This window comes from Protopterus annectens, chromosome 11.part0 (genome assembly GCF_019279795.1).
Source record: "Protopterus annectens isolate FY-2018-M chromosome 11.part0, PAN1.0, whole genome shotgun sequence".
Classification (NCBI taxonomy): domain Eukaryota; kingdom Metazoa; phylum Chordata; order Ceratodontiformes; family Protopteridae; genus Protopterus; species Protopterus annectens.
In genome coordinates this window covers 233,186,440-233,209,859 of record NC_056745.1, presented here as the reverse complement: position 1 = coordinate 233,209,859, position 23,420 = coordinate 233,186,440, and the positions used below count along the sequence as shown (strand labels likewise).

General features: G+C 38.9%; 1 protein-coding gene across 1 annotated transcript in view; it reads left to right on the top strand.

The window, feature by feature from the left end:
* The window catches only part of PLEKHG7 (pleckstrin homology and RhoGEF domain containing G7), a 1,339,509-nt gene that overhangs the window by 1,101,462 nt on the left and 214,627 nt on the right, over nucleotides 1–23,420 (top strand). The window contains exon 12 of the mRNA XM_044087653.1: nucleotides 2,700–2,815. Within this exon, the coding sequence (XP_043943588.1) occupies nucleotides 2,700–2,815 (116 nt within the window). The remainder of the gene's footprint in view (nucleotides 1–2,699; nucleotides 2,816–23,420) is intronic.

The following is a 23,420-nucleotide window of genomic DNA, read 5'->3' as shown; positions in this document are numbered from 1 at the left end:
TCTATACATCCATGCATATTTAATTTTGTATCATTCTACTCATCTCTTTTACAATGAATATACACATTTTGTTTATATCTTCTATCAATATTCATGACAAATATATTAAATTAGTTGCTCCCCATTCATGTGATGTTAATATAGGTATTATTGTATCCTATAAGGCAAGCCAGTCTGTAATATTAACTTCCATGTTCATTAAATTCTTGACATATATTCCCAATAGCTCACATTAACTACTAAACTATATCCTGACCTTGTAGCTACTTTTATCACTTATGGCTGATAAAACTAGTATATGTATACACTTCACAGTTCTACAAGGGACTAATGGCTTACAGCTAACACATAAGCATTACAAACTAAGTTTGAATAACTGTAAGCCAGTGTTGTATGTGAGCACCAGATTAATACAAAAGTGTATGTATGATATGATTTTCAATAGTTGTTGATAAGACGCTAACTCATGCTGTCCCTAACAAATGTTTCAGTGAAAATTTCATTAGTTTGTTTCCCTGCATGTGATGTATTACAAAGGCAGTTGATCTTCTCTTCTGATTGCTAATGTGTATGCATCAAGGTTGCACTTGAAGAGGGGTCAGCGAGGTGGTCTGTTTGATGTGTATGGGAAGTCTATTCCAGAGATGGGGCAGCCTCTGGGAGACAAATCTGTCTCCCCAACAGGTTTTGTTGATGTCATATATTAGATTCAAGCCTTTTGAGCAGGTAGTGCATGAGGAGTGAGACTTATGGATATGGAGCATCTCTAGTAGGGCAGGGTCCGAGATTGCCTTGTAGGAGACATACAGATCACCCCGAGCAATCTGTACAATACCGAGTAGAGTGTTAGTGATTTGAGCCTGTCTGCATAGGACAGGTGTTGGAGGCCATGAATTCTCTTTGAGAGGTATTTCAGTGGCCTTTCCAGTTAGTGCAGATGTTTGGAGAGGTACATCCCAAACAAGGCATTATACTCAATTATTGGTCTAATAAAGGAGTAGTATAGAGAGGTAATAACCTCCTTTTTTCTGGATGCAAGTAAAAGGCTTTTCTGACCACTGCCACTAAATGATGGTCAACTGTGAGGTTGTTATCAACCTGAGTGCCCAGGTCTGTCACCGCAGGTTGTGTGCTTAGGGGGTTGTTGTTGATGTGGTAATCAACAGGGGTCGTGTTTCTGCCAAATGGTATGATGATACATTTTTTGCATTTAGCTTCAGGCCATGACTTTGGCACCAGTCATTAGTTGCTGTGAGACCCTGTTGCAGTATGTTAACATAATTTGGGAAGTCAATGACAGCACCCAACTTACAGTCCGAAAACTTGGTCAGCCACAGGTTTGTCTATGCCTGGACCTTTGAGAAATAGATGCCAAACAGTAAGGGTCCAAAGACAGATCCCTGGGGAACTGCACTAGTGACAGGTCTGTTATTGGAGGTGGAGATGTCTAGTTTGACTTTGAGGGTCCTGTCAGTTTTTTTTTTTCTGGAATACTAAACATTATTATATTATTTCTTCTGCTGTCTAGATCTTCAGTTTTGTTGGTTAACCAACTTTTTTTTTTTGCTTTAATAAAAAGGCTGCTTGATTTCCTCCTTGTTAAGTCTACCCCCAATGTCATTCAAATAATTATCTGTGTAATTAATAGGGATACTTTGTTGTAAAGTCAGACTTTTCAGTAATAAAGTTTGTTTGGTAATTATCTTAACAAATCCATTTTATTTTGAAACATCAGTTTATAAAGTTCTTGAACAGATAAGACTAACTGCTTGAGGTATTTTTAGTGAGTGTTCAATGGGAGAAACTTTTGTGCAACTCATATTTGATGTCTGGTTTCAGGTAACTTTACTAAAGAAAGCTGAACTGATTAATACAAAGTTTAGTGAATCAAAAAATCTGATCATATACAACAGTGATAAAGTTCAAACTGTAGCAGTACTCCTCTGAGATGAGTAGAATTAAACTTTGCTCTAAGAATGCAATCTTCCTTGCAGAGCATCACAGAGGAGCTGCTTCTTGTTAGACATTTTGGATCCAGCTCATGTCTTTTTTGAACAGTATATCAAAGGCACTTGGAAACCATTTTTAACTTGAGAGGTACTTGGCTACCAAGCAGTTAATTTTTTTCTCTGAGTATGTAGCCTGCAGTGAGGATAACAATATGGTAGGGGAGTGCTGTTTTCCTCAAAGAGGCATGTGAGAAACATCATAATTTAACACCTTTCATTATAGTGTAACTCCAGTTTGAGGAACTGAAAGTCTAGCTCACTTGTTTCAGTATACTCTGCTTCAGTAAACAGTAACATGGACTGCAGTGCCTGTGATAGGGAGATGATAGATACCTGAGAGGATGATAAGCATCAATGTTGGTGGAGAAGGAAAGTCTATAGCAGAATATCATATTAACACTGATTCTTTGACTTTAATTTGTCATATCACTTACTCTGTTGTGAATGTTTACACCCATATTTCCTGTACTGTTTAAGAATAATAGTCTAAAGCCACAGTGATGCCTTATCGTGCTGCTATGACCATTATAACCAACATTTGTACTTATTTTTCCCTCAGACAAAATTGATGCAATGGTATGAATTAGATGTTGGTCAAAACCTGTGCCAATCCTTTAATTATTCTGTGCATAAATAAGAATATGATTTTTTTATCCAAAGATAAACAAGAAAATACATTTTGTTTTGCAGGTGACCTAGAGGGTAAGGTTAAATGGCTGGACAGATTTCAGAAAGCACGACAACTTCAGGAAATAATCGTTTGGCCACCAATTTGGGAGCGAGACAAGAAGCTCTTTATTCCAGAGGTAAAGTTTAACTTATATTATTTTAATTTGTTTGCAAGCAGAAGGAAACAGCCTGCCAAGTCTACTATTACATACATTTAAAGTATATTGTCACACTTTTCTTAGCATGTTTAAATAATCAGCCCTTAGTAATGGGAGTTATCTCCTTACCATATGCTTTATGAAATTTTACATTATCTGAAGCAAATAGTGTGCTATTTTCACAATTAATTTCATTGACAAGCACCACCTCTTGAAAATTTTATTGAAACAGAAAACATCTGACATTACATCATGAACGACTGCACTCACAATCCTTCACTACCTACATTAGTGTATAAGGTACTATTTTGCCATTTTAGCTGCAGCAATAAGGGAGTCTTATATCCTAGTAAGACAATTTGTCATCTATTTCTAGAAAATTTAACACATTTGATGATCATTTCGTGAAACCATAATGTAAGTAAGTAGCTGTTCCTCTAAAGAAGTATTCTACTTTTGATTACCCACAATGCTTTGAATATATGTGTAAATTATTGTCTGTACTTAACTTGTCATCATTTTGCAGGTGTAGTCATATGGAAAAACTGAGTCAACAGTAATACTAAAACATCCAAAAATGTCATAATTTTATTTTATTTTCAAACCATAACCAGTTATCTCTTGCATTAACATCAGGAGTATATTTAGAAATTAAATTAATTGTAAAACACCAATATATGAAGAGTGTAACAATACACTTTAACAGCCTTCTTGTCCATCTTTCCCCTTCTCCATTTTCTACCTATCACATTATTTTGTGTATAAATCCATTGGCTGTTTCTTCACCAGCCATTCAGGAAGAAGATTCCATCGGTCATCAACTTTATCTGTAAAGGAATGTTTTGCAGAGCTAAGGAAATGTTGATACACAGAATCAACTAATAAAGGCCTCTTCTTCCTTTTCTGTCCTTCCAAATTACTTTGATTGTTTCACTCTGATGTAATCTTATGCACCCATATCATATTTTATCTGTGCATTCTATAAATAAAATCACCAATTCCTTAGATCTCTATTCATACCCTTTTCTCTTCATCCCATCTGCCCATTTCATAGCTTTCTTTTGAAATTCCTCCATATCTCTGATAAGTATTATGGTCGTCAAAACTGTACATAGTAGTCAAGGTGTGGTCTGACTAATCCTTTAGTATAGCTGTAGCAATATTTCCTTGCTTCTTGAGTCAAAACTCCTAAGAATAGATTAAAAAATGGTGTTTGCCACTGCTGCAGCCATTTTACACTGCTTCTTCCTATCTAGATTAAATTTAATAAATATCACCAGATCTTTTTCCTGATTGCATGCCATTAGCTCTGGTCCTCTCAGGTGACACTAGATACCAGTGTTATTATGGCCTAAGTGCAAAACAATAAATGTATTTTCATTGTACTTCAGTATTGTCTTTGCTCACTTATTTCTCTTAATGTTCCAAATTTTTATGCACACTAGATATTCATCACTGTTGCAGTAGCATAAAGCTGCTTGGGACAAATGTTGCCAAGGCATCAAGCCAATATACTAAATTTTGGGGCATTTTCCTTGTGACTCAAATATCTGCATGCTAGTATAAAAAGAATGCATGTGAGCAAAAATTTAGATGTTTCTTGCCATTGATGCACTTAGATTTCAGACCTTCCCAGCACCTTCAGTGCTCATGGACAGCTTACAATTAAAGTTTTCTGGGCAGATAAGTACCTTATTTTGGACCTTCCTTCCTTTTTTCTGTAAAAAAGTGTTTTTTTTTAATAATGGCTTATATATGTCACAAAAGGGAAAAGCACGTGTGGTAGGCAGCTACCTTATGCCCACATGGCCTGCATTTTCTTCCTTGAGGAAAGTCATTACTTCTGGTCCTGTAACATATTTATTTTTCACTCCCAAAACCATTCATAGTAATTTAATAGCTTAAAACATCTTCTTGAAAACTGACATCTAAATGTCTTAGTGTGCACCAGCATGGCTACTGAATCCTGTACCACAGATATCCCTGTTCAGTCCAAGAAGAAGAGAAATTTTCAAAAGAGGCTCAAGAGATGGGTTTGTCCACCTCTTTTCAATGGTCTGGGACAGACAGTTCCTCTGCTATCATTTCTGAGCCCTTAGATCATCGGTGCAATCTACTTGGTCCTTCTGGCAAGACTCCACAAGAAGTCTCTAAGGCCCATGAAATCCATACATCCAGTCAAACCAAACTTCAGGCATAAGCCAAGAAGGGTGATACTATTTTATTCTAACTGAAGGAGAGGAAGGAGTATGCCAAGTTTTAGAGCGCAAGTAGCTGGGTCAGTTATAGAGGTCCAGATGCCTGATTCTTCCAGGATTATCAGATTAGTGATCTCAAAGAAAAAGTATCAAAAGTCTAAGCATTTGCCCTTCCCCCCACTTCAACTCCTTCTAGAATGAAGAGATGTCAGAAAGAAACTTGTGGGAATATGGCACCTTATATAACCTGTTAGGTTTCCTAGGTACATGAGGTTGTAAACCTGGTTTTGCAGTATTTTCAGTCTTCAACACCTTTGTCTTCCCAGACTAAGAGAAAGAGATCCATCTCTTCCTCTTAAAAGGAGGTACTGTCTGACTCTGATTATGTTTCTCAACTCTCATCCCCCATTCCCTGTGAATGTGAATAAGATGAGAATCTATCCTCAAGAGTTCCCAAATTAAGAAATTTATTTTTTGACATTAGATGAAAGAGTTCTTCGTGTGGGAATGGAGAGAGGTTTCAGAGACACATAAATGGTATTATGACCTCTTGAGTTTGGATTCCCCCAAGCTGTTAGCTATTCTTCCTGTAATGGGAGCTTTGGGTGTTGTATTTAATACAGCTTTGACTTCTCTAGATTCGCAACCTTCTGTATCTAGCAAACCTAACAGCTTGTATAAGGTGCCAGGTTCCCATAAGTTTCTTTTTAGGAATCCCACTGTAGATTAGACTGTAATTTCTATGGACAGGGTACTGGATCTAAGCCTTTGGTTTCTTGTAACCCTGTTCCAATTGAGAAAGACAGTAAGGCCTTTGACAGTTATGGGATATACCATCTATTCATCACCCTGTCTGCTTCCCTGACCCTAAGAACAGAGGGCAGATAATTTTGTATACCTTCGATATCCACAAGCAACTCATGTTCTACCAAGGTAAGACAAGAGATCTCAGAATGTCAGACCAACTGTTTATTTCTTCTGACAGTAAGAAGAAAGGGCAGCAAGTTTCCAAGTAACCTACTTCCTCATAGCTGTCTGAGGCTATCCAGTTATGATATTTCATCATGGAAAGAGACCCCCCCCCTTTCCCAGAATGTCAAAGTGCACAGAAATGTTGAGAACTGTGGCTACTTCTAGGGCTTTTGGAAAGGGGTGAACTTTAGAGCTATTCTAAAGGATGCAACTTGGTCATCCATGTACACTTTCAGTAAGCAGTACAAAATTGACTCCTTTAAACAGCCAGAACAGGATTTGCTAGATCTGTTCACCAAGATCTTTTAGACTCTCGTCCTGCTTCCTCCACCCTCACTTTCTAAAACTTTGGCAATCATCCCATGTAGTTTTTGCTACTACAGTAGTGCTCTAATGATGAAAGTAGTACAGTTGTGTAAGTAAATTTAAAGTAACAGTAGATATTTCTGTAGATCATTATTGCAGTATTAACACCTTCCTTTATTTCCCCTTTTCTTGCTTTTTTATTTCCTCCATTTACCCTTGCCTGGGGTGGTACCCTTCTCACTTTTGTTCCTTTTTCTAACAAGACTTGCCTTGACTTTTGGCTTCTTAGAGTATTTTTTTCTAGATCTCTATGCTTCAGCCTCCTTCCTTATGGTAAGAAAGGTCTGAATTGTTGGTGCCTATACATCCTTTTTCTACTAGCATATTCTTGTGCTTCAGTGGGTGTGTTGCAAAAAGAGGGAACCTAAATGCTTTAGTACACTAACCAGATGTCTGATATCCTTGGCAGGATATATCCCATACAGCTTTATGCTACTGCAACAATGAACTATTTGAAAAGCGGCTGTTATTGTATGTTTGCTTGCACAACTGTACTTTCGTTTGTCACCGTTTGTCACCGGCAAGTGTAGCAATCTTTGCATCACCTGTGACTGAACTATATCCATCGGACCACTGGACCTAAATCCAATCCAAAGATGCACCAGTAGTGACTTTTATTTTTGATGGTGTTATTTTCACTATTCCACTTTGTGATCCACCATCTAACCAAGTACCGATCCAGCCTCTTAATGTTGCTACGGTCCCTTATTATTGCAGATTTTCCAGCAGTCACCTGTGTGTAACTGATTCAAATGCTTTAATGAAATGCAAGTATAACATGTCTACAATAACTCTTCTGTTGGATTACTTCATAAATGATTTAGATTTCACTGGTTGTTTCTTATTGTCAAAAAACATGTTGATTAGTACCTTGGACATTGTTGTCTTCAAAGAAAAAAAAAAGTCCATCATTCAGGATTTTGTCCATGATGTTCCTTGCCATTTCTGTCAGATTAACAGGTCTGTAGTTACTTGTAGTCTTCCTACTTCCCCCACTCTATGCAGGGGGTGGAACACGTCCCTCTTGCAGTCCTCGGGTACTTCTAGCTGGACCAGTGATCTGTTGAAAATCTTAGTCATAATCTCTTTCAGTATGATCCTTTAAAGCCTGGGAAGGTAGCTCATTTGGTCCCTTTGCCTAAGCATCCCTTAGTGCTAATACTATCCCTGATGCTTAAGTATGCTGTCTCTCCACTGTTCACTCTTCCTTGCCATAGTAACCTATCAGCATGGCACTACAATCTCATTTGTAAACAATGATGCAGAGTACTCATTCATCCTATCTTCTTGTTCCTTGCTCTTCTTGAAGACCAGCTAAAGCTGTCTCCTTCTTCCTTATTTGCCCTCACTTCTGTTGTTGCTTTTCTGAATATGTCTCATACTGAATCCCTTCTTTCTCTCTTCACTTTTGCATGCTAGCTTCTTAAGCCTAATAACTTGCTTCATGTTCACATTAAACCATACTAGTGTTCTCTTTCTACATTTTTGTTTTAAATCTTCCCATTCCTAACCAGTTCCCATACTTATTCGTCCTTTCAGATTGCTTTTTATCCTCTTAATTCTTCTTTGATACTCTTCTCAAATTTGGCATGTTCAACTCCCCCCTCAGATCTCACATTGGTGTCATTGTTAATGTTTTATTAATGTTTTTCTTATTTAATTCTACACATTGGAATGATCACAGCTGGCAAATGAACATCCTTATGGCATTTGAACATCCTTGAGTCCTTCTGAGTTAGTTAAGACTTAGCCCTGTATTTTCATTTTCTAAAACAGTTTTACACTAAGTTGATGAACCCCTTATGATGTAAACTTTCTGTCAACTCCCATTGTATCTCAAACTGGAGAAAGAAGTCTCCTAGTCAACAGCTGTCAGATTCAAATTCTTTATAAGGCTAACCCACTTCCTTTTATTAGCCTCTTTAGTTATTCTCTACCCCTGCTGTACTTACTCCACCCTTCTTGCAGATGATGGCATACATAGTGTACTGATCTATCACTGATTCCCTTTCTTATTCATTAACTTATTTTAAGTTCATACACTAAACTTTCATCCTTCTTCACATTTTGATAAAATTTTCTTCTTATTCTTCTCTTAAATCACACTTGATTCCCTCCCATGCAAAGGCCTCCATTAACCCCCTTCTTCCCTTTTGTCCCATTTTTAATTCATTACATCCGAGTAACACCTCCAGGTGCATTTGCAGTTAACTCCTGTAGGTGTCAAATGTTGAATGTTCATATTTGCATCGATAATTACAACACCATGCTATGTACAAGGTTTTAAAAGATTTTATCTTAAAGCTTACACAATAGCAAACTCAGTTGCATTAATATTTGACCTCTGTCTGGTGCGGGTAAATAGATATTGACTGTTCATTTTATTATATTAATTTATATAGACATAATGTTCACATTTTTCTAACTATCTCAACAGTCAAGTAACACAGACAGAACTCCTTAGCCTCACATGAAAGCTCTCAGCTAGATGAATGAAATACTGCTGACTGTAGGATCATAGAATCATAGGAGGTTACTAGGCTATTGGTCCTGAGGCCGTTGTAAGCCTAGCCAAGAGTTTAGTCCATGTTTAGACAAGTCAGCACCCAGAGCCCCTGTCCAGCAGGGACACAGGTGGAATCCCAGGAGTGTATTTTCTGTTTCCCATCCAGTTATCCAGGTTGCGCTTAAAAAGGGATGAGGTACTCTGCTTGACATAAAGAGGGAGTCTATTCCACAGATGGGGGAGTCTCTGGGACACAAATCTGTCCTGCCAACAAGTCCTATTGATATCACAGACCAGGTTGAGGTCATGCGTACGGGTTGTTTGAGTGGAGCTTGACTTGCAGATATGCAGCAGTTCCATCAAGGTGGGGCCTGAGATTGGTTTGTATGCCAGACAGAGGTTACCTCTGAGGAGTCTGTATGAAACTGAGTAGAGGGACAGGGCTTTTAGCTTATCTGTGTAGGGTAGGTGTTTGAGGCCGTGGTTTTTCCTGATGAGGAACCTCTGTGGTCTCTCCCCAGCTGCTGCATGTGCTTTGCGAGGTGCATGCTGAAGGGGGTGTTGTACTCAATAATTGGCCATGTAAGGGGAAGAATACAGGGATTTTATGACCTCTTTGTCCCTGGATGAGATACCCGTACTTATGAGGTGGGCCATGTAGAACGCTTTCCATACCACAGAAGCAACATGGTGGTCAAAAGTCAGGTTGCTATCAACCTGGGTGCCCAATTCCCTCACTACTAATTGTGTGCTTAGGACATTGTTATTAATGTGATAATATGTGGGGACATCACTCTCCCCAAAGGGGATGATGATGCATTTTTTGGGATTCAACTTGAGGCCATGTTTCTGGCACCAATCATTTGTGTGGGTGAGACCCTCTTGGAGGACGTCCACATCACTTGGGGAATTGATGACTGCACCCAGCTTGCAGTCGTCTGCAAACTTGGTCAGCCATTACCCACTGGTTTTGGCCCGCACCTCAGAGAAGTATATCCCAAATAACAGAGGCCCCAAGACCAATCCCTGGGGTATGCCGCTATTTACGGGTCTACTGAGAGAGTTTATCTAATATGCCCAAGTGGGGAATAGTGTCGAAGGCTTTGGCCAGGTTAAGGTAGGCGGTGTGCACTGTCTTCCCCTCATCCATGGCTTTGGTGACTGTCTCAAAGAAGTCGACCAGATTTAACAGACATGACCTCCCCTTGACAAAGCCAAACTGTGTGGGGTCAAGTGTTTGGAGGTTGCCAGTGTCCCTGTTAATGAGGTCCATGATAATCCATTCCATGGCCTTGCAGATCAGGCTAGTTAGGCTGATGGTCTATAATTTCCTGGATCGGTGGATGCCCCACCTTTGTGTAAAGGGATGACGGTGGCTGTCCTCCACTCAGTTGGGACAAAGTCAGTACTCAGGCTTTGGTTGAATAGTGCCTAATGGTGCTGCAAGTTCATGCCTGAGTTCATGTAGGATGTAGCCTGGGATGTTATCGGGTCCCATGGAGGCTGTATTTTTGCCTTTGAGAGGGCAGTGATGACCTGTTCCCTAGAGATAAGGGGTGGGGGGCAGGTACTGGGGATGTCCTGATTTACTGATGGAGGGACAGAGGGGAGATGTTTTCACTGAATCTGTCAGCCAGTAGATTGACTATATATACAGCATTTGTGTATGTGGTGTCCTTGACCACCAGTTCTGAACAGATCTGGGTGATTCTCTTGAGATTGCGGACATACATGAAGACGGCCTTATGATTGTCTCTAGTAGATGTTGCCAATTTGGACTCAAAGTTGGCTTTAGAGGATTTCACTAGTGCTCCTATTTGGTTGTTCAGGCTAAGGAGAGATTGCTTCCAACTGGTCACCTGCTCCTTCTTGGTCCTGGACAGCACTTTTTTCCTTTTGTTATATAGTTTATTTATTGCAGATGTCCACCAGACTGGTTTACTCTTCCTTGCGGAGGATGATTTTTTTCCTGTCAGGTATTCCTGATACCATGTATCTGTATAAATACTTGTATAGTACTTTGGTGTAGATTTAGACACTGGTTCCAGTTCTTAGAGTGGGGGAGGGAGCTGTGAAGCTGTTTATACCATCCCTCAGGAGCTTGTAATCAGCTTTGGAGAAGTTTTTTTGTTTGACCCAGTAGTGGTGGGGTTTGCTGTGGTTACTCATGTTGGTTAATACCAATTCCAAGATATTATCACCGCTTGTGGAGGTATCAACTAGCAGTTCCAAGGCATTTACATTGATAAAATCGGGGACTCTCTGGGCATTTGTGTGCTGGGATGAGTATTTTTTCCAATCTATGGTTGGGTAATTAAAGTCACCCAGGATTAGAGTAAAGGGTTGAATCTTGATAGACTTGAAGAGGTCCAGATAGGTGGTGTGGGGATCTTGAGTCAAATTTGGGGGCCTATAGCTAGCTATAATTTGAATAGGGGTCTTGTCAACGGTTAACTGCACCTGGAGTGTCTCATGTGCGTCATACTGTTTAACCAGCCTGGAGATATGTATGTGTTTAATATATATTGAAACTCCACCTCCTTTGGCTTTGCTGGCCACATTTTGGGGTCTGAATGTATGATAGGATGAGTAACCAGGTATGGCTGGGGTGCTGTCTGCAGCGTTGAACCTTTGTATGAGTGTAGCTTGGGTGGCTGCTGAGATATTGTAAGTTATTTACAAACTATTACAAATGTAATAGTTACTGTGTTTACTTTGACTTATAAAGAATACTACCACTATAAAAATGGTTTGTGCTGAAGAGTTTTGCCATGTATATTTCTTTCATAATCCCTGTAGTTCCAGAGATATGAACATTTGTTTGAAATGTCTGAACATAATTTGATTCTATCAAATGGCTTAGGCTCCGCCCATTAGAGGTTACAATGCAAACTTCCTGAGCTCTGTGTGAATGAGTTATCCTAGCACCACTATATTCCATCCTCCTGGGGATTCATTATGCTCAAGCTAAAAAGGCTATGATTCTGAGACATGTAAGCCACAATGAGGAAAGACCTCATTATCAATTTATTTGTATGTCTTTGAATCGCAGTTAATTACCATGAAGTACAGGTCAGCACTTCCTGTGGTAGTTAACAGCGGAAGGCGCATCGTGTAGTCCTAGGCATCTGTCCTCTCACACACACATACACACACACACCACAGTCCCCATACCTACTCCCAAATTCTCTGCACATCCTTCTACTAGTGTCTAGTGTCAGAGGTGGCACTACACCAGGGCTCACAGGGGCACGTGCTCCCCCCGGCCCCCATTAAACTGTGAGCCCTGGTGAGTGCCTCAGTAGCTGCATAGTAAAATATTGAAAAAATAGAAAACGTTTTCTCTCTCTGTCAGCCAGATGTACCTTGACCTGTGCTCAGCTGTTCCATAAAGAAAGCACAATAAGACCAATGAGAAGTGCACTAATAGAAGAACCAATAATGTGTGCTTATTAGAGGAGAGTAGTATAATACAGTAAAATATTTCCATTCCTGTTTCCCACCCTAGAAAAGGTCTAGTTGCTTGACCACACCTCTGTCTCAAACAACACACTTTGTAGAACATAAACCAACTCAGACCTTTGACTTTTTACATTTGGTTGGGTAGGGGTGTTTTCCATTTTTTTTTACTTTGTTTAAAGCAAGACATTTGTTTTATGCTGTTTCATATGTTCGTTTGTTATCTGTTTTTCCCACCATACTTCCTTATTGTTGGTGGTCAAATTTGTTTTCCCAGTCATTGTCAGTCTAGTTGACCTATTCCTCCTTTGGTAAACTCACTGCAACACACAGCACAAATCACTGGATCAGGTGTAGTCTATGGAGGGGTATAATGACTGGAATTAGTTAAAGTGTACAGCATAGGACTTAGTTGCTGTAGGTGTTCATAATTTCATAGTTGTGTACTAGGCTAATGACCCTGGACCCTTTACAAGCCTAGTTCATAGAAGTGCCCTGGCATTGTGCCGCCCGACGTTAGTTCCCAGTGCCTCTATCAAGTAGAGCCACTGGAGTGATCCCCAGGGTGAACTTTCTATTTCCCATCCACTCATCAAGATTTCTCTTGAAGAGAGCCAGTGAGGTGCTCTGCTTGACATGTTTAGGAAGTGTATTCCAGAGCATGGGCAGTCTTTGGGTTATGAACCTGTCCCTCCAGCATGTTCTATTGATTGTGGTAATGAGGTTGAGGTCTCTGGAGTGTGTGGTGTGGAGGGATTGGGATTTCTTTACATGTAGCATTTCTAACAGAGCTGGGTCAGACATGGCTTTGTAAGTCAAGCAGAGATCGTCTGTTAGTAGACAATATGAGACAGTGAATAACTGGAGTTTTTTTAGTCTGTCCATGTAGGACATATGTTTAAAGCCTAGGATCCTCTTCATGAGGTACTTTTGTGGCCTTTCCAACTGTTGCATGTGTCTAGTGAGGTACATGCCAAATGGGGCATTATACTCAATAATTGGCCTAATGAGGGAAGAGTAGAGAGAGATGATGACCTCCTTCTTCCTGGATGTAAAATCCTTGGTAATGAGATGTGCTACATAGAAGGACTTTCTGACCACAGTGGCAATGTCGTGGTCGAAGGAGAGGTTGCTGTCAACCTGTGTTCCCAGATCTCTTATAAGGCCTTCAGTGTCCAGTGGGCTCCCATCGATGTGGTAGTTAGTGGGAACTGAATTTTTTCCAAAGGGGATGATGACGCATTGTTTGGCATTAAGCTTAAGGCCATGGTTTCCACACCAGTCATTGGTCTCAGTGAGACCTTTCTGCAGGATGTCTACATCACTAGGGGAGTTAATAATGGCTCCCAGCTTGCAGTCATCTGCAAACCTGGTCAGCCAGAGTCCCTCCGTGTTGACCTGGACTTCTGAGAAGTAGATGCCAAACAGGAGAGGACCCAGGACTCATCCCTGTGGGACTCTACTTATAACTGGATGGCATTCTGACTTGGTATCTGCTACTTTCAGACTGTGGGTTCTATCCGTGAGCAAGTTTGCATCCTACTTAGTGATATAGGGGTTGATGCCTAGTTTGGTGAGTTTATCAATAATTTCTGAGTGTTAGCGACTGTTTCAGCCTTACAACAACTTGCCAAAGTGTTGCTACCCCAGCACCTACAAACCAGACCCAGCAGACAGTCTAATCAATGGTGGAGTCTAGTTGCCCCCCCCCCCTTGTGAACAGAGAGCATACCTCTCAACTGTCCATATTTTCGCAGAATGTCCAGATTTGTGGCTCATATTTTTGGTCTGTTTTTCATAAAATTTGTGGTTTTCTGGCAAATCACTGTGATGATCTGAGGATTGAAGTCACTAAATAATTATGTACGTTTGAGTTTCAGACTTCAAATCCTTCAGAAAATGTATGTTAAAACAAATCCTGTTACTGTAGCAACTTTCTAGGTTTATAAGAGCAATATTTAAAATATGTCCCTATTTTTGCGCCTTTGTCGCCTCATTTTGTCGGGCTTTGTTCAGATCTTTTGCACTAAGAGGTTGTGAGGTATGATGGACATAGTCTTCAGTAAAAAAAACATATAAGAGTTGGTAGTTGCACTTCCACCTGCTGCAGCTTACTGTAGTCTTTCTCAGCAGAATGTAATAGCTAGGCAGTCTAGGCAGATGTGTAGATGTTTAGAAATGCAGAAATGACACAAAGTGAATCACAAACAGATGAACCACTTTAAAATGCACACTTTCATTTCTTGAAATTCAGGGGTAATATAAAAAGAGTTCTGGATAGACAACCCACTTTGACATGCACACCATAGGATTGCATAACCTGGGCTAATGAACTAATTATTTACAAGTTTGCTTCTTGAGGACATCAGTCTCCTATTCGCTTGTTGCTGAAGGGGAGTTAAAAGAGAGAACATGGTGACTGAGTGGCAGGTTGCTTGTATAACATCTTCCACAATTTCCTTTTGCTTTTAAACTACAGTATGATTTGGGGAGGAGGTAGAACTAAGATCTGCTGGTCTTCTACCAGTTCTGTCTGGTGACTGGCAGAGTCACCATTGTTCTTGGTGGCTGGATGCCAGGTTTACTATAAAATTTGTACCCTACATAGTATGCCTTTTTGTTTAACTTTTTATTATAAGTAAATTCTGAGTCAAGGGAAAGAAAAGAGGAAGTGACAGTAATCATGGAAAGTTTTTCACTCTGAGAAAGGAAATACCATCAGTGAAGCAGGCAGTAACCAGTGAGGTAAACAAGATAAATTTATGGTGAGCAGCTGCTGTGTCACAAAAATGCAAGAACTTGCATTACTTGGTACAAACTAAGAAAAAAACATTGTTTGCATTAGCTCACTACTGGACTTCATTTTAGAGGTCTTTGTACAGAGTGGCTTGCCACAACCCCTTTTTCATTTTGTCATGTGCCATTTTTATTTCTTAAAAGGGGGAAACTATTTTTTTCTATTAATAAATATAAAAATGTAAACACACATACATATCACCGATAAATATAAATATGTATAAATATATAACAAACAACTGTAAATACTATGATGCAGAAAAATGGGGTAATAAACCCATGAAGTAACAATAGAAACCTTTTAAATATTTTTTAAATATTTTTTTTTAATTTTTTATATATATATTTTTAAAATTTTTTATAAATATTTTTTAAATATAAAACAAAGCTCTTAGCTTCAACAAGGACAAAATACTTATATGCTCATTCATTCCAGGATATGAGCCTGCATTCAACTTAATTTGCCATTTTAACTCTAATAATTCTAAATAATCATCCACTAGTCCACCCCGGGGTCCCAGGTCCGCATGATCAATGGCAAAAAACCTAAAAAAATGCGTCGGATATTTGTCCACATGATTGAAAAGTGCATTGTTTTTATTTTTGCATTTAATATCATAGCAGTGCTAATATACTCTCTGCTTAAAGGCCCTTTTCGTTTTGCCCACATAATATACGTTGCATAACCCGCACTTAGCAATATATACCACCCTTTTTGAAAAACAAAAAAGTTTTTTACTGGGGTAGATTCGTCCAAAATTCTTGATAAATATATGTTCACCCTCCATAACATATGGGCACTGCCCACACCTACCACATTTAAAGCATCCACTAGTATTATTCTCTTTCTTCTGTCTTTCCAAGAGTGCTTTAAAGCTATAATCTTTTTTGTAGACAATCACTGGTTTATCCCCTACAATTTTAGAGACATCCTGGTCCAGTAACATCACTGGCCAAAAATTAACCAATGTGTTTTTGATTTCATAAAAATCCAAGGTGAGGGTTAGGGTGCCCGATCTTGAAAAAATATTGTTATTAGAATATAATCTATCTCTAACCTTTCCATCATCAATACCACAACCACTGAATAAAATTTTTACTATTAACCCATTCTGTCTTTTGACAGTAACCTCAGTTTCGATTTCTTTTAAAAAATTCATAGGGTAACCCCTTCTTCTAAACTTATCAATAAGTTTGTCACATTCTGTTTGGAAGTCCCCTTCATCGGACACCATTCTAGCGATTCTGATAAATTGTCCCTTAACTAGGGACTTTTTCTGATGAATCGGGTGCCAGCTCTTGAAATGTAAATATGTATTAGAATACATAGGTTTCCTGTACAGCTTAGATATAAAAGATTTACTCATATAATCCTTCACAATAGTGACATCTAAAAAATTCAAACTCTCTATGTCAGAGTTCAGGGTGAATTCTAAAAAATCAGTGGTACTATTAAGGTGTTCAAAAAACTCACCTAATTTGTCCTCACCCCCTTTCCATAAAAGGACTATGTCATCCAAATAACGACCATATAGGACCCAATGGTCTTTTTAGCATGAATTCATAATGTGCTCCTCCTCCCAGTGTGCCAAAACCACTTTGGCAAACCCAGGGGCACAAAATGCTCCCATGGCCACCCCTAAAGTTTGCTTAAAGAGGTGGCCATCAAAGCTTAAAAAGTTATTTTCCAAAACAAGTTCCATACAGGTCTTAATGGCATGTTTGGTGTCAAAACTTAAATCAGAATGCCTACATAGATATTCATAAAACCAATCAAGCCCCTCCTCATGTGGGATTACTGAAATAAATCCTTGATGTCCAAGGTGGCCATAATAAGGCCATCATCATACATATCTGGATGTATTCTACCTAAAAAAATCCCATGAATCTTTAATAATCCAAGGCGTCTTGTCCACTAAACCTTTCAATTGATGGTCCACAAATTTGGCCAACCCATATGTTTTCGAAGCCTTGGCGTCTACGATCGGACGTAGAGGGGGGTTCTGGATGGATTTATGTGTCTTTGGGATGCCAAAGATGGTAGGTGTTCTGGGGGTTTTACACTCTAAGAATGTATGTGTGTCAATATTTATCTGTCGATTAAGTAACAATTCCTCAATGGTCAAATCGATGTTCCTATAGGCTAGATTCGTCTCATTGAATGACACTACTCGATAAGTGTCAGTATACAATAGATCAAACATTTTGCTGGTATAATCCAAACAATTCATAATGACTAGCCCTCCTCCCTTATCAGGTTTTATAAGCCTGATGTTATTGTTACTAATGATGTCTTGAAATAACCATTCTTTTTCGTCCAAATTGTTAACATAACCCCTGTGATTACTGTTCAAAATGATTTTCCTAAGTTCATTTTCACAAAGTGCCTCATAAATCACAAGAAGAGGGTGGGTAGGTGGAATAAAGGTGCTGGGTCTATGCAACTGGTGGGCATTTGAGTAAAAATAGTATTACCAAAATGTATCCCTAAATTTAATTTCCTCACGTACATTTTAAGGTTTAAAATACTGTCAACAACATTTGCTGATCTCCCCGGGACAAAATTCAACTCTTTCGTGAACAAATTAGCCCAATCAACATCAACGCAAACTTGACTAAAATGATAAATAGTAAAATCAGCATCATCATTTTGAATGACCTGAATAACTTGTTCACAGGGTCACAGGGTTCAACTATCTCCGGTAGCCCCCCCTCCCTCCCCTCCATGACGGATAATGATTGTAGTTGTTCTGATAATACATTTGTCCCTTCCTCTCCCCCCCTCTGCTCCCTGATCCTCTTGGATCTTCTCAGGGGAGGGGGGTCCACGGGGACATCCCCGTTTAAATACTTATTGTCAACAGGATTATCATTAACCAAATCATTCACATCATTGTTTTGTTCATTAAAATAAAGAGAATCCTACCCCCTAGGGGGGTCGGGGTAAGCTTTACCAGTTTCATAATCAATCTTGTCCCTGTTTAGTTTACATTGTTTCCTAGCCCTAAGTTCAACCAACCTATTGTCCACATGTTTAAATACATTTAAAAAAAATCATTCTTTTTATTAGCAAACAATAAATCATTCTTAATACTCAGTTCTACTTTTTCAATGTCTCTAATAAGTAAGGACATTTTCCTGTTGTTGTCACTAATGAGAATTCTTAAAAACTCACATCCCTGTCTGTTGAAAAACGCAATTAAGTCTTGATACAACTGGGAGTACTTAGTCAGCCCAGAGGGATATTTCCACAGTCTCAGTCCATTTGGAATTTGCTCTTGTTCTATGCATTGTCGCAGGTATGAGTTTTCCAACTGTAGTTTCTTATACTTAAAAGTTAGTTCCTGAAAACGACCCAATTGTTGCTCCATACTCATATAAGGTTCATTGAGACGTTCCTGATTGTCCTCCAGTGTCGTCTCACTTCTGAGCCAATCTTCCATAGAAAAAGATGCCGTACTCACGTCAGCAACTCCAGAAGCTGAACACACACCAAAAGTGACAGAGCCAGATAGAATACTCAATCCAACAGCAGCATCAAGTGTGCAACCAGGGTTACTGCATGGTCTCTGTGCTGGAGTGATAAAAGACCCACCCAGTGCAGTATTCTGCAAAACAGGAACCCCATTGTCATTACTATTAATTTAAGTTGTCTGCTGATGAAATAAGATGTCAACTTTGCTATTAAGTTCCTTAACTGAAGCGGCTAGTGCAGCTAACGCTTCAGCAACAGAAGATACATCCATACCGCTGGGAGTGTTGTCACCTGTACCTTCCTCCATAAACCAACTGTTCTGTCCAAAGGAAACACAAACCAAGAAAAACAAATATAAGGTATCCAGACAACCACTCAGCAGGTACTCGTAACAACAGTTATTGGGTTCTCAATAAAACCACACTCAGAACATGGTGGTCCACAGATTAAGCGCTTAATAGTACCACTGATTTTTTAGAATTCACCCTGAACTCTGACATAGAAAGTTTGAATTTTTTAGATGTCACTATTATGAAGAATTATATGTGTAAATCTTTTATATCTAAGCTGTACAGGAAACCTACGTATTCAAATACATTTTTACATTTCGAGAGCTGGCACCCGATTCATCAGAAAAGGTCCCTGGTTAAGGGACAATTTATCAGAATCGCTAGAATGGTATCAGATGAAGGGGACTTCCAAACAGAATGTGACAAACTTATTGATAAGTTTAGAAGAAGGGGTTACCCTATGAATTTTTTAAAAGAAATCGAAAATGAGGTTACTGTCAAAAGACGGAATGGGTTAATAGTAAAAATTTTATTTAGTAGTTGTGGTATTGATGATGGAAAGGTTAGAGATAGATTATATTCTAATAACAATATTTTTTCAAGATCGTGCACCCTAACCTTTACCTTGGATTTTTATGAAATCAAAAACACATTGGTTAATTTTTGGCCAGTGATGTTACTGGACCAGGATGTCTCTAAAATTGTAGGGGATAAACCAGTGATTGTCTACAAAAAAGATTATAGCTTTAAAGCACTCTTGGAAAGACAGAAGAAAGAGAATAATACTAGTGGATGCTTTAAATGTGGTAGGTGTGGGCAGTGCCTATATGTTATGGATGGTGAACATATATTTATCAAGAATTTTGGACAAATCTACCCCAGTAAAAAACTTTTTTGTTTTTCAAAAAGGGTGGTATATATTGCTAAGTGTGGGTTATGCAACATATTTTATGTGGGCAAAACAAAAAGGGCCTTTAAGCAGAGAGTATATGAGCACTGCTATGATATTAAATACAAAAATAAAAACAATGCACTTTTCAATCATGTGGACAAATATCCAACGCATTTTTTTAGTTTTTTTGCCATTGATCATGCGGACCTGGGACCCCGGAGTGGCCCAGTGGATGATTACTTAGAATTATTAGAGTTAAAATGGCAAATTAAGTTGAATGCAGGCTCATAACCTGGCATTAATGAGCGTATAAGTATCATGCCCTTGTTGAAGCTAAGAGGTTTGTTTTATATTTAAAAAATATTTATAAAAAATTTAAAAAAAAAAAAATATATATATATATATATATATATATATATATAAAAACATTTTTAAAAAATATTTTAAAAATATTTAAAAGGTTTCTATTGTTACTTCATGGGTTTATTACCCCATTTTTCTGCATCATAGTATTTACAGTTGTTTGTTATATATTTATATATTACATTTTTATATTTATTTGCAATATGTGACTATACTTTTTCATGTCTTGGCAATTTAAGTCAGGTATTATTTCCTTTAAATATATGCATTAGTTGACAGGAAGTGATCTAATAGTAGGATGTGATGTCAGGGTTTTTGCTTTTCGGGAGGGTATTTAAATCCTTTGAGTTGTATTATGTGTATTCTGATGAAGTTGATTATTCCAACATAAGCACTTAATTTGTGGACTACCGTGTTCTGAGTGTGGTTTTACTGAGAACCCAATAACTGTCGTTACGAGTACCTGCTGAGTGGTTGTCTGGATACCTTATATTTGTTTTTCTTGTTTTGTGTTTCCTTTGAACAGAACAGTTTGTTTATGTTAATATCCCAACTGTTAATATTGTACATTTGCAAGGTCATAACCTGACTTCTTTTTTTTTGTTCCTCACATTCTGGACTACTGTCTTATCTAGGATTTGACCTTGCTGTAGTCCCTTATCTTGTGGAACAAATGGAGAAGAGCTACTAAAGTTTTATATTATTGAGATGGGATTTAAAAATACTTGTCATTGTTTCTATTGTCGTCTAACTGGATTGTGATGCTTGGCCTTTTTCATATCATTTCAGCAGAAGCTGTTTACTTTATGTTGAGCAACATTTGATTTTCTAGTAAATCATTGAAGAGTATGGTCAGTCAATAATACCACTCATTAGTTTTATGTCTTATTGTTTTAAAATGGATGTTGATTCTGTTAACTTTTTAACTCAAAATTACTTCTCTTTAAAAATTGTCCCTAAATTTTGTTTTGTCTTCTCATTATTTTTGGCTTTGTCCATTATTTTTGATCTTTTAATTCCAGTGTAGAATTAATACTTAGTCTCAAGGGGTCTAAAGATAGATGAGCAGAGGGGGACATTAATGGATATAACTAGGGTGGGATGCTATTAAAGAAATTATCACAAAGAGTAACACCAGACATCAGAAATTTCTGTTTTAAATCATGTACAATGCTGTGACCGTCTGATTTGACATCTTTCTATATTAGAGAGGTAAAATTCCATACCATGCATCTTAATTGTCCCTGATTTCAGAATGTCCCTTCCTGATTTTCCTCATGTTTAGAGTTTTTTTCTAATAAAATTCTACTTCAACAAAGTATTAACGTGTGTGCATACTTATGCAACCAGCTTATTGTACGTTTTTTATTTTTTATATTTTTTCCATAACAGATTTTATTTGTTTTTCAATTGAATTGTACAGGTTGTAGGTCACATTAAAGGTGGGAAAAGTTTTATAATGATTTATTGAGGTCTCATTTTTTATATCACAAAAACCTGGCATTTTAACAGGGGTGTGTAAACTTTTTATATCCACTGTAGTTCTGTTATATTTGTAAGACAACCATATGAATCATATTACTATTCACAAATGAAATATGATTATTTACAAAATTCCAGATAGCTGGGCTGGCAGTGTCACATTTCTATATAAATCATATTAATATTTTCAAGTCACATATAATTACAAAATTCCAGATAGCCAGACTGGCAGTATTTTCCTGGTGTCACATTTCTCCCTTTCCTGAAAACTCAAGCTTGTTTTTCAAGTGACCCTTGAGAAACATTGCTTGAGAGGGTTGAGCATATCTGGGAATACCTTACCCCATGCCCTGTCTTGAGATTCCAGCTGCCTTGGCATTGCTGAACCCAGTACTATGCTGCACTATCCCATCATATGCCTGCAACCCTAGGCTCCAGCATAGTAATTTGGGATTTTCCTGCCTGGCTCCCTGTAACCATAGATCCCCCTCAGACACCTCCTGCCTTGTAATGCAAATACTTAGCACAAGGGCCTCCCTGTCATGGTAAGGTTTCATCATGTTAACATGGTACAGTTTGTGCCCCTGCCTCTTGACATTAGTTCTGCCATGTAGTTAACATCACTGACCTTCCTTACCACATTATAGGGTCCCTCCCAGACTGCCTGCAGCTTGTTGCATCTGACAGGAATGAGAACCATTACCTGTTGCCCAACAGCATACTCTCTAGCTCGAATATTCCTGCCATATCAGACCTTGTTCTGCTGTTGGGCGTCTTCCAGGTTCTCCTGGGCCAAGCCCATGAGTTCCCTGAGCCTTGTGCTGAGGTCTAGGACATATGCCACAACAGACTCCTTGTGGGATTCACACTCACCCTACCATTCATCTCAAATCAGTTCTAGAGACCCCCTCACCGTATGACCATGCAAGAACTAACTGGGGAACGTCTCTGTAAGCAAACAACAGATGGGGCAAATATTTGTCCCACACCCTCTTAAACTGTCCTGAAAATGCCCGAAGCATCATCTTGAGTGTAGAGTTTAACCTCTCAACAAGACCATTGGTCTGTGGATGGTAGGGATGATCTTTAGGTGCTTCACCCCAGAGTACTTCCACAGACAAGCCAGCAGGTCTGACATGAAATTGGCACCTCTGTCAGTCAGTATTTCCTTTCGAAAACCTACCTTGCTGAAAATCTCTAACAAAGTATTTGCCACCTTTTCTGCCTAAATGGAAGACAAAGCCACTGCCTCAGGGTATCTGGTAACATAATCTACTACCACTAGGATATACTTTTTCCCTGAGGGACTTGGGGTACTCAGAGGCCCCACAATATCCATAGCTACCCTCTGAAATGACTTCCCAATCACAGGCAAAGGCATCAAAGGAGCTTTCACCTTGTCACCTGCCTTGCCTACCCTTTTGTCACTGCTCATAGGTCCTGCAGTACCCTGTTACATCTCTGGAAATCCCAGGCCAATAGAAGTTCTGCATAATATGACTCTTTGTATGGTTTATGCCCATATGACCTGCAAAGGGACTATCATGGGCTATGGCTAGAAGTGCCAGATGGTAGGTTCTGGGCACAACCAACTGCTGTATTCTCTCACCCTCTAGCCCTCCCTCAGGGGTCCACTCTCTGTATGGTAACCCTTTGTCCTGGTATACAGATTTCCCTTTCCCTTGAAAATCAGGTGCCTCACTAGCTACCTCTCTCAGGCCTTGCAATGTAAGGTTTGAGAGCTGAGCCTGTCTCAGCTCTGTCTTTGTAATTCTTCCCAGCTCC